The sequence below is a fragment of the Dermacentor silvarum genome, chromosome 1 (assembly GCF_013339745.2).
Source record: "Dermacentor silvarum isolate Dsil-2018 chromosome 1, BIME_Dsil_1.4, whole genome shotgun sequence".
Taxonomy (NCBI): domain Eukaryota; kingdom Metazoa; phylum Arthropoda; class Arachnida; order Ixodida; family Ixodidae; genus Dermacentor; species Dermacentor silvarum.
In genome coordinates this window covers 264,873,498-264,886,170 of record NC_051154.1, presented here as the reverse complement: position 1 = coordinate 264,886,170, position 12,673 = coordinate 264,873,498, and the positions used below count along the sequence as shown (strand labels likewise).

The window sequence follows — 12,673 nt, the reverse complement described above, 5'->3', positions numbered from 1 at the left end:
GGTTGATGATAAAACGTTCATCATACATGAGTCAAATATCATTGGACGTGCAGCACAGCTTTCAATATAGGTCATGAAATCATTCCAGCTAAATCATGGAACCACAAAAATAAAACAAAAAGTGGATGCTGTAGGGAGTAGTTGAGGTCGCCACTGCATAAGAATAATTGGTTAGCATAGCTAGTGCATCTGTCATTACGCAGAAATTTGTCAGACATGCAGCAAGAATAATATAAATTTCTGGAAGGAGGCCTGAATGATTTAATTTCCATTTTCCATAAACTTGCTACAAAGAGCAAAGCTCAGTGCTAAGTCAACACTTGACAAGCCAAACTTTGTGTGCATACACACACATATTTTAATTTAGGAAAGCAAGATCAATTCGCTATATGAGCCCTTATACTGAGGTTGCTGCTGCAATCAGTTTCCCTGCTCCTACTTGGAACCAAGTGCACCGAAACGAATACAAGAATGAACACAAGAGTGAACACTAAATCAGTAATGTTACCCTGCATTTTGTGGGTTGAAACTGAGGGAAAGTAAGCTCAGGAGAAACAGTCCAGGTACAGCAGGAACATCTGGGGAACACACCTGGATGTGAAAAGGTCTTTCAAAATAGCAGAAGCTACAAAATGCTTGAATGACCGAGCTGAGCAGCTTTCAGATACTGTAGCCGCAATTTACTGCAGCATAGGACAACCACATGTACAACTGTATGGGGCTCCTCCACCTATTTTGACCAATAATTTGATTTCTTTTCATAGCACTGCCAGTACCACACCGGACATAAACAGGGCTGAGAGCTATGCCAGGGTGCTTTCAGGAAATTTATAAATTTTCATAGCTGCAGAATATGCACAACATTATGTATGTAAAGAACAGGGGATGGGACAAACAAAACTGAGTGCAATAACTACATGGTTAAAAAAGCAGAGAGCAACATTAGGTGAGGAACACAACTGCTTCACCAATGATCAAAGTGGAGTTGCACATACCATAAACAAAAAGAGAGACAGCAACGGCAGCAAGGAACTTCGTTGTTATAAAAGACAAGACCTTAAATCCCCTCCCATCACAGCACTGCGAGAACTACTGATGCATTTTGATGGTGGACTTGGCCTATGAATGGAAGATTTTGCTCCGAGTGAGCATGACTTGCATACCTTGCCATGAAATGCTGGACTTTTTAGCGAAGGGCCAAATGCCAAATTCACAATGCATTTGAATGTGTCACACTAGAGAGCAATGGTACACTTTTATGTTGAGGCTTATGTCAAGGCTTTTCTGGTGCATTAACCTTTTCAAGTGACACCTAGACAATACTGCAGGCTCTTATAAAAATGCCCGCGAAACACAGCCCCCCAAACCCTGACTACAGCATTTCTAAATTTCGTTTCTCTCAGACATGCAGTTTACATTTCAGTGGTTTGAACCTTCTCACAGGGGGCCAGACTGATTGTGCATTAATGCATGGCATTTTCTTTGTGGGTTTCAACATCTGGAAACATAGCAGAGAGGAAGTATTTCATTCAGATTTCTTGAGAAATTGTTGTAACAGTACATCCTTTTATTGAATTCCCACTTAGATACATATCTTTGTCTGTTACCGAATGTGCCGAAACACACAAACTTTACAACTTTCTCCTGCTTCAGCTGGATATTTAGAGAAATTATTGAAGTTCTCCATTATCCTTATTTTGCTTTGAAACATTTCCTGAACATGGTTTATAATAATTTAAGACAAAGCAAAAAGAACACAATAAAGAAAATTGTTTGCACACTAAGATTTTTTATCTTGTCAGATAAAAGCTTAAAGGGACAGAAAAGAAAGCATTAAACGTCAGGTAGACTGGTAAATTAACTTTTCAGAATTCCCTTTGTATTTTGCTTTTATTATCTTGTGCTTATGAACATAAAGAAAGGTCAACCTTCTCTTTTTTTTATTTCATGCCCAAGCCATGATGCAAATATTGTCTGTGTGATGGTACAAATTCAACAGTACCTTGGCTCATGTCAGTATACTCCTGCACGTGCCTTTTTAAGTTGCTAGGTTCAGCAGTTCAGCTTCGATTTATTTTTTATGCACGACACATTCATTTTTTCCCCAGGAAACAACATACTAGCCCGGCCAGGCATTGCTGCAATTGATATTGCAGGAAGATGGTGCAGGAGTCTAGAAGCAACATTGACACCAGTTTTTCTTTTATCTTTTTTTTTACATTTCTGTTGCTTCCCACTGCACATAAGCTCTTTTTCTAGGAACAACCTAGTATTTAGTATGTGCAAAGTGCAATCCATTATTCTTTTTAACAATATATCTTGCTTCAGTGTCTCTTTAAACTCAAGACCTGGACATTTTCTTTGCAAGACAGGAACCGATAGGCAAGGGAAAGAAAAAAGAGAGGGTTCTTAAATTGAAAAATCTGTGCGCATCAGACAAGAACAACAGCGATATTTGTTCACCACTTCCCTCTCGTTAGACACTGCACCTAAAGAAGAGCAAAAATGCATTGTGCAAGCACCTTCGCTGCTTCAAAGCATCTCCTTTAGCCAAGAAAGAAGAGAACACAAAAGTTGTACGATGTGAAGCATGTCTAAAAAATGTTAATTTAGTATCATACTTAACACGTTCACTGCAGCATCACTTTTTGAAGTCTTCATTCCTGTGAGGGATGACCCACCGGTGGGTCACTTGTCACATTGCTCTGTCTGATGTGTCGTGACCCACTGGTGAGTCAGTCACCAGGGAGTTGTGCTCCTCTGAAAGTTCATCAAGCACGACAGATGGCACCACAATGCATTGAACCAGAAACAAGAATTTTCCCTTTTCGTTGATTTTTACCAAAGATGGCGCTTGCACACTGCAGGAAAGCCCTGCACAGTCGGAATAACTGCCGTGAGCCACTGGAGACACACACCGCATATGCTATTGCTATAACTTCTGAATAGGGATTGAGCCACCTAGCTATCCCAAGAACAAATGTGCCAATATCCCTAGTGATATATCAATTTGAATGCCTTTGACTAAAAAAAAAGGTACAGAAAAGTAATCCAAAGGCAACTACCCCTATTCAAAGGCTTTTGGGTCTCCCAGTGGCGGTGGTGAAAACGCCACCGAGAAATGTTTTGGCAATTTACCACAATAGCAATTTTGACAATATTGCTAGAAAGAGTAACTAGATAATCAATGACAGCTAATTAAAAGCCCTGTTAAGCACAACGGTGATGTCACGCTTCATCCACAATAGCTGTGGAGCCAATTTTCACCAAATCACCTAGCATGAGACAGTGAGTCAACGAGTGCAGGAAATTCAGCAGTATTAAACCATTTTTCTACTCGTAAAATTTTACTTACATTTCTTGTTCTTTGGACAGTGTTACAATAGTAACTTCTGCTAACAAATTTTAACAAACAAAACAGTTTCTTGAAACAGAAAAAAAAAACATGTATGACAAACCAACATATAGTCAGTCACCAGGAAGGAGGAAAATCAAACATGATTCCTTCACTGCAGCGAATTTGCCACAGTCATCAGAACTAAAAACAGGGGTGGCAATCGGAACATGACCTGAGTAGCATTATGGCAGACCTTCAAGGCTAGAAGCTGTTGAAGGCATCGTGGAACACCTTTCATGTTTAGCACGCACAAATGATGAAATGCGTGTCCATAGCTGTTTGAGCAAAGGATTTTACTTACAGCCTACATCCCATGTAAAATAGGCAAGCTTGGCGCAACTTGGTCAGCTTCTGAAGCTCTCGTTTTTTCTGCTGCACTTGCAAACACAGTTTATGCACTCCTGCAGGGAAGGGCACAGCGAAGTGAACTGTGATGTTACAACGTGCAGTATAGTACTATAGCAAGTCCTGCTGCCATAACATACGACTGGCATTTAATAAGAGTCCATTTTCTTTTTCCCGCCGGGCGAGATGGGAACATAAAACTGCTTTTGAGCTTTGTAATGACTTGCCAGCCTTGTGCTGGTGCAGAACCACAGAAACCAAACTTACATAAACATCAGGCCACTACAGTTTGCTAAAATTCCCACAATATCACGATCACTGGGAACTTCCCCAGGAACCCACAAACAACACAAGCTCTTAAAATGTGACGGCAATCTTCCCCACAACATAGGTAACTTAAATTATGATGCGTGCATACATTTGCATGCAGAGGCAAGCTGAGCACCACTTGTGCACTTGCTCTTTTTGCTTTTCCTTGCAACAAGTGATCTCTGCACCTTACTGTACTTCCAAGAATTGGATAGCTTCTAGTAGACACCATGAAGCATCTCAAGAAGACTGCTTGCAATGCTGCACTTTGACAACATGACATTTTTTTTCTTTCTTCTTATTCTTCTTTTTTTTTAAAGTTAGCTTAAGCCACGGAGAAGGAGGGCTGTACAACGTGTTCTGGATGAGAAGGCAACCAGCAGACATCAATTCCAAGTGGCATACAACACACTGCTCTTTGATCATGCTATACAAGGGAGAAATTTGATTTCTACTCAGAGCCAGAATAAGCATGCAACGCACTGTGAGTGTAAACACTGATTGCGTATGAACCCTTGCCTGAGTGCTGTTTGTCGCATCATATAATCCGAGGTGGCTATGTGACAGAAGAAACGGTGATGCTTGCAAATTAAGCAGACTACACTGGAAAGAGCTAATGAGGCAAAATGTGCAAAGCGTGTCATCAGTTGCTACACAGCATATAATTTCAAGCGTCTCTGGGTGAAATGCGCAAGCTCTGTTTGTGAAATCACCGGCACCTGATGAATGCATTTCTCTCCCTCCCCTCAGCCACGTAGGTTTCACAGTCAATTCAACAACTCGTAGGAAGTAAAAAATAATGTCTGCAATCTGAAAAGTCGTTTTGAATGCTCCACACAGGTCATGCAGTATATTTCTCGCTGCACCTACGAACACTACAAAACTAGAGGTAGGAAGAGGGTGTGATCTGCACAGCAGACACCACATGGGCTGCTATCAGTTCCTTTTGCACTTCACTGTTCTAGCAAAACAATGTAGTTGCAGAAGAAATAAAAATGGGAAAGATGGGGGAGAAACTATTTAAAGTTGCCCAGCTTTGAAACGAAAGCAAAAAGAGAAAGAAAGAAAAAAGAAAAGAAAAAAGAGAAACCCAAAGAAGAACGAAGTGTATCTGAGTGTCATGCAGGGAACATATAAAATCAGAATATATTTTCGGTGCTTACTTGTGATACTCTTCTTTCTCTGGCATATTGTGGATCACATGACAAGAAACAAGTGGAAGCTGCGTTTACCGAAACCTCGCTCACTAAGTCATATGAGTAATAGATGACTGTAAACATCCCCACTTTCTTTGCTGCAGGCAGTGTGCATGAGATGAGCAGCTTCCCTCCAGCGGCTTCCTCCTTCACACCACCTTTCCCAGATAACCACACACATGGAAAGGGCAAAAAATGCACAAGAAAAAAAAAAAAGGAGGATTGCAAGAACTGCGGTGGAAGCTTTGAGTGGGGGCAAGCAATGCTGCCGCATGTAACACCAGTGCTGCAAGATAAGCTGTTGAGTAAGCTAGGCGCAATAAAATTGTCAGATGGGCACAGAATACTTTTTCTTGGCTCGTTACTCTTTGCGTAGCTCATGCAGCTTTATGGACTGGCTTGGCTTCTGTGATGTGACTGGGAGGTGTGCAAACCAAACTAAGTTCAGTGCTCTTCCTGCCCATTTCACAAACATTTTCTTTGCTTCAAACAGTACACTCTGCATGATAAACAGCAAATATGCACACATGGCTCCCTTCCTTTTGCTGTTCATCCCAAAGTTCACTTGTGTCACATTGTGGCCTTCAAGCATGTCGTAAATCAAGTTTCAAAAGTGGATGGTGCATTTTTCTATTCCAGTGTGATGTGGCTCAGAGAAATGAAGAGCACGGGATACGAAACAGAGCGCTCAATGTGCCAGGGAGGATGTCACTAATGACTAAAATTTTGAGTCGTACACTATATACAAACTGAAGAGTTAAAGCCATACACTACTATCTGCACAATCTAATGACTTCACCACACATGTGTCCAGCACAAAGCACCACTAGTAACATACAGAACTCAAGTCTCCAAGAAGTCAAATACAGAACTCAGTCTCAGCATGAGATGAGGGGAGGATAGGATGGAAGACAGGGTGGCAAGTGTGCCAAAGGACCCCGAGCCAGTCAAAATCTCAGACTGATCACTTTACGAGTCAGGTAACAAGTAATAATGCACAGTGATCAGCTTGCAGAAATAACGAACGAGGTTGTTCACCTCCAGCGCTCGCATCCTCACACACGAGACATGTCCATAGCTTGCAAAAAGGCCCACCTGCAGTGTACATGCTAAGGGACCTCGTTCACAGCCAGAAAATGCAGGAGGAAATAACGGGCTTGGGAGCATGTGGCTACAAGTTGCACCTGGAGAGGAGGCGATGGTAGCAAATGAAGGCTGCTATCACAGCAGACGATGAAAAAGGCATGACCAAGTTCACAGCACTGCCTCTTCATCTTGCATGCTTTCCTCGTAATTCAGTCTTGTTGAAAATGTGAGAGAATTGGCGAAAGGAGAAAGCAGAGCGGTGAGAATATGCTGTGTGTGTATGTTGGGGGGGGGAGGGCGGGCGAGCAGGACCTCTTTTCCAGTTGAGTGATGCACTGTAAACCATGAGGCACACAAAACTGACAACACAACAAATGATCTGAGCACAATTCGGCGCACCACACTTGTGCTCCGTCTGCACGCCTCGTTTGCTGTCGCATGTGGTACCAGGGGCAGGGCAGACAATGGAGCTCGAAGGAGAAGTAGGTCGAGGAACAAGGCCTTAGCTAGGCAGCAGGAAGGAGGCTTGCTTGCGGAGCAACTTTCGCTCCTTTAGTGCCAGGTACTGAGTACGTGCTGGACTGGTGCGCATAACAAGAATGTAGCCCAGCTTGTTTCGGATCACAGATGCCGTGCCAGGGTCTGTCTCAAACACATGGTTCTTGAACTCTCCGCCGGATAGGTACACCACCTTCACCATGCACTTCTCGGGAGAGCCCATGCCTGGTGAGAAAAAAGCGTACACAAAAATTTATCACAATACACATGGGAATGCTTGTAATTATAGATGTGCACAATGGTTGCCTAACTTACTCCACCAACGCAATTCATTCTGCATAATTGCAGAATGAATCACAATTTATGGCTTTAGACTGCCATTCAAGTCATGGCTTTAACTGTCATGGCTTTAAACTGCCATGACACAGAGTTGACAGACAGTCAATCCAGCAAGAAGTTTTCCACACACAGCACAGAGCAAACACTGTGATTCTGTATAACTTCCAAGAAACAAGGGGTACAATGCTGGCAGCAAGGGTTGTAAACAAATTAAATTCCCCCCATGCACATGTTACAAGAAACCATATCAGCTACAGATTAATGTCAGTACAGTTAACACTAAGACAGTCTCAATGCTGTTTCAATTTCACTGCTCACTGTTGAACGAAGACAGCAAAAGCTCACACTCTGCATTCACTGTTGCATTGCTTTAAGCCTTGATTGTGACAGTAATGACACTGAACACAAACATGTTAAAGTCACTACTTCATAATTTAAAAACAAAAAAACTTTCCAACTACCTGGAAGGCTTCAATTAACCTAGAATTATCTAAGCAGCACAGAGCATAAAGAAATTATCTGATGCACAATTAATGCACTCCACTGAAACGCTTATGCAGTGAATGGTGTGCAATATCCTGAATGTTGTTCAGTTCCTTCAGCAGTGTGCTGATGGGGCATGAAGCACAAGGTGATCCGGTGCATACAACAATTTAGAATACAGTGAAAGGGATGGTGTATGCCAGAGAAAGTAATGACTCTTATCATGGCTGCAGGTTGCTTCTGTCTTTGCTTGGCTGCAGCTCGCATGAATGTGTAACGTGTTAACCGCAACCATAATGTGTACAAACCAACAAGTCTCAATGCCGCCTTAGATCTCATTTTATGTGCTAATTGGGGCATCATTTCAGAGCAAATAATGTACCCTGAAATAAGAAACTGCAATGCACCTGTTGCTGAAATAAATGTTTAGTATACCTGCACGTGCACACCTGTCACATGGTACCTTTCATGTCAGAAAAAGGATACTTCAATAAAATGTTTCATCAATCCACCTTGTTTTACGGAAGTTTTCTGTACTTGTTGGAAGTTCGCGACATTGAGATGCTATGGTGCACTTTTTAGTTATAAGTAGGATTCTGTGTTTTTGGATGAATACGACAAAATAAAAAAAAAACAGTTGGAGGTATAAAAAAATTTAAAATTCAAATTTGTTTGAAAACCTCCGACATTCGGGGCCCTTATAATGATGTGGTCATGCTATGACCACATTTGCAGAAGAAAATGCGAGAAGCTGAAGGCATTATATCATAACAACAAATCCCTCGCACAACCTGCTCATAGGGCTCAGGTTACTGAAGAAAAAAGTGAACAAGCTGTTCTCAATAATTAAGCAACTAGAATCTTATTCTTGTGTTTTTTTGCAAAATGTGGACCATCTATTTACCATGTTCCTGCAGGTGCAGCTAAGTTGATCAAATGACACAACTGCAACAACCTTTGTGTTGACATCAGTTGCATGTTTGACACTGTAAGCAAGGAAAAACACTGTGAAGTAATTAAAAGCTTTTGATAGTACTCTGCCGCTGTTGCAGAAAATTGAAGCAGCACTAGGAAGCGATATATTTTTCGACTTGCACTACACCAGCAAGTCATTCTGGTACTGCAGTCAGATCGCGAACCCAAGCATGAAAGTAGAACTGCCAGCAGTGTTTGGCACGCACCTATAAGCAGTTGCTACTACTGGGACATGACACAAACTTGCTGGCAAGAGAGTTTTTAATCAGAGGCACGCTACTGGAGAAATCGTTTGGCTACTAGTTTCCTGAAGGATGCATGCTTAAGACTGACTCATCCTTTAAAGTACTCTGCTGGATCTACAGGCTTTCACTATATCCTGTGCGAATCTTGAGAGGGCAGTCTCAGCATTTTGTTTCATAAATTAGAAAGAGTATGCTGCAACAACTGATTCCTACATTTGCAAATATGCTGGTATATATATTATATTAAAATGTAACAGCCATAAGCCCTTTGGTTATTGTAAATGTTTACCGTAAATAAGCTTTCGTGCAGCTACACTGCGATTTTTTTTTTTGCAATTGAAGGTATTTTTTGAGTATGGGAGAAACAAAAAGGCGAATAAGGCTTAAAAGATTAAAAATCATTCCATTGCATTGTAGAAAAAAGCGCCAATAAACTTGGATTGTTGCAGAAAAAACTAACTCCAAAAATCACTGTCCATACTGCTCGAACAAAATCTGAAAACACAGAATCTTAGTGATAACCTACAATTTAATGTTGTATAAGGAAGTGCATCTGACACAAAAATATCTTTGTTATATTCCATATTTGTTACAAGTGTACAAGCAGATATCAGAAAAAATAAAATGACTTGAGTTTATGCAAACCAAAAAAAAAAAAAACGGAAGTGTAATGCCTTTGACTGGCTAACAAAGGATTTCTTGTAGCTTTGATGGCATGTTCGCGGCTTGTGGTACTTACACTTGGCAAGTGAACAATGTTAGATTACAAACATGCTTTGCACCATCATTAATATACGGTAGACTCCATTTAAGACGAACTCGAAGGGACCATGAAAATTTGTTCATCTTATCAGAAATTCCTCTTAACAAACTTCCATCTTACTTCAAACGGTAAATGAAGTAGACTTACAATGCGGGAAAAATGACATAAAAAGCATTTATTTAGCTGAACTTAATAGAAAACTGTCTTCAAGTGGTACTCTTGCTTGGTTTCATCCAGTCCATGATGGATGTTTGTTGCTTCTGTCCAAATCAGTGAGCAGCCACAAGCGACGTCATATCACCTAACGAATTTAAGAATCCTTCTGTGCCTGTGTGTTGCTGGAAAAAGTTCACGAAGGAGTTCAAGCAGGCACTTGCTGCCTCACAGGTCATCGGTACAGACTCCGAGCTAGCGTCCTCATCGGAATTATCCTCTAAAGGCACCTCAAGGACCTCTTCAATGAGAGTGTCTACCATGTCCTCTCTGCACATTAGCACATCCTGGAGCCTCCAGGATCGTTGACCAATCCTGGAGGCACTCTAGCCTCCAGGATCGATAGTGGTGGTGGTGACTTCAAATGCTCATCTTAACCGAAGAGTGTCTGTGCGTCTGAGGTGGTTCTTCCTGGATTTTATTTGCATTGAGTCAATGGAAAGCCAAACAAACGTTCCCATGTTGTTCATTATATGCGAGAGTTCGGCTTAACCGAGTTCGTCTTAACGAGAGTTCACTGTACAACCGTGTGATCACAGGGTTTTTGCTCCCAGAATACATGTTATTAATGGCGAGTGAATGACTATGTGCTCTGCTGTAACCAATATTGTCTCAGCTCATGCATTTTTAGTTTTGTTATAGCAGTACAAAACTCAATGAAATAAATCACGGCCAAAAATATTTATATTTACTTCTTTATATCCATTAATTCGTCATATCCATGTTCATATATTGAGGTTTGACGGTATTTGGACTAGTCAGGACCTACATACCTTCAAGGTGCAAACCGAATTGGCACCAAGAAAATTTTCTTTAGTAATATCGTTTTAACATCTCAAGTAAGCAGCACCAATAAGGGAGAAGAGAAAGGAACTAAACAAGCAGAGCATTTGTTCTTTACCCAGATGCTGACCTCAGCTGTAACCTAATTTCCTTTGGAAGTACCGTGTTAATGAAAAGTGCAAAAAAAGACACAGCTAGCAAGGAGTTAACAGATAATAAGAGTAACAAACAATTAAAAAAGAAAAAAGAAAGGGCTATTTGAGTTCTGAACCAAACTAGGTGAATGCTGCAGAAACAGGAAATAATCACAAAGAGGTGTGCAAGTGCAAGTAGCACATGGTTGGTCCCAGTCTGCGCGACTAGTGCAGTAACAGCGTTTCTTGCTCGTTTCGAAGGCCCTCCACCTAACACTTCCTCTGGTTGTGTTACACAATACACAACTAGGTCCGTTGAACTCTCTGCCGTTGATGCACCACTTTATCATGACGGATCTATGGTGTGTTATGAAACACCGCTAAACCTGGTGCGTTCATCCTGGCTTAGAAATCAAAACTAAGCTCAAAGGTTTCTTTAGCTCCACATGATCAGGTCCTATTGCCAAGGGTGCGCTTAGCTGTTGAGAAAGATGTATAAAAGCGTTCCGACACATTTGTGCATTTGTGTGAACAAGAACGAGCGCTTCAGGCATCTGAGTGCACGAGCTCCTACGAGCAAACGAGAGCCAGAAAGGGTCGGAATCGTTCATACATTTCATGTCGGCTCCTTTAAGCATTTTGCATTAGTGCCGAAGCTTTTTTCTATCTTGCACCATTGTGCTTATTCAATTGAAGCGTTTTGACACATTCATGCGTTTATATGCGCCAATAAGTATTTGAATCGTTTCAAGGCATGAGGTACCACGAATGAAGGAGATCGTACGCTGCCAGAAGCCGCACCAATTCAAGCCAGTGACACAGTGAGCTGCATGTCTGATACCGTAAGCTAGGCTTTCATGCCCAATATTAAAAACCAGTATGAAGAAAACCGTCAAATTAACGCCTGAACTTTGCTGCTGAATTAAGATTAAGGATAATAAAAATTTACAACACTGTTCACTTCCTGTGGAGGGGGTGAATGGGTTGGAAATGGCTGGACATCTTACAGTGCATGGCGCGTTGTAAGGTGTCCGAACTTTTGGGCTTCCTTATACATTAAGCCTATGGGGCTAGTAACGGTGCCGCAGAGCTGTCAGAATAATCAAGCATGTCTGAATCATCAGTTGGTGACTAAATTTAAAATGGGTAAAACCGAATGTGTGTAATGGCAAGATACATTAACAGGATCAGCCGGCCATGAACGGTGGATGAAAAGAGTGGCATAGAATCGAGCTGAAGGCATTGATACAATATCGCGGCCCATATCTCGACCATTGCCTTCAGACATGATGAAAGTATAGTCCATGCATGCACCGAATCCTCATCGGCGACCAGTACTAGATTGACTAGGCTTCGGTAGTTTCGGTTTCGAGTAGGCGCCAGCAACATGGCTGAAGACCAGGCCAGTGCTGTATCCAGATGAAACTATCGCCTTTTCTGTTCGGCTAGATGGCCAAATTAGCACACGGTCATGCAGTCAGTAACCGAAATTTTGGTCATCCTTATACATTAAGTCTATGGGGCAACTGGCGGTACTGTACAGCTGGACGAATAATCAAGTATGTCTGAATTATCGGTTAGCGACTGTATACGAGTGTTTCAGCATTTCACCTCCATTGAAACGTGGCTTCCGTGGCTGGGAATCAAACCTGCGACCTTGTGCTCAGCAGCAAAATGCCATAACCACCGAGTCACTGCAGCGAGTGCCTTTTACAATATGTGCCAAACAAACGGTCAAGTCAATGGGAATGTAAATTGTACAGAAATATCTTTAACTGTTTAAAGCACACAGAGTGCCTTCACACCTTCAGAGTTGCAGAAAATAAATAAACTATTATCGCATGAATAATTTACGGATATTCTGCATTCATTCGCTACCAGACTGTGAGCTTGCAGTAATTACTACT

The 12,673-nt window shown here is 41.6% G+C and overlaps 1 protein-coding gene across 4 annotated transcripts in view; it reads right to left on the bottom strand.

Moving 5' to 3' along the window:
- Positions 1 to 2,195: 2,195 nt before the first annotated feature.
- LOC119437137 (target of rapamycin complex 2 subunit MAPKAP1) overlaps positions 2,196 to 12,673 on the bottom strand; it is a 121,273-nt gene continuing 110,795 nt past the window's right edge. For all 4 annotated transcript variants that reach the window (XM_037704204.2, XM_037704201.2, XM_037704200.2 and 1 more), the window contains exon 13: positions 2,196 to 7,056. In XM_037704204.2, the coding sequence (XP_037560132.1) occupies positions 6,836 to 7,056 (221 nt within the window). In that variant the 3' untranslated portion in view covers positions 2,196 to 6,835. The remainder of the gene's footprint in view (positions 7,057 to 12,673) is intronic.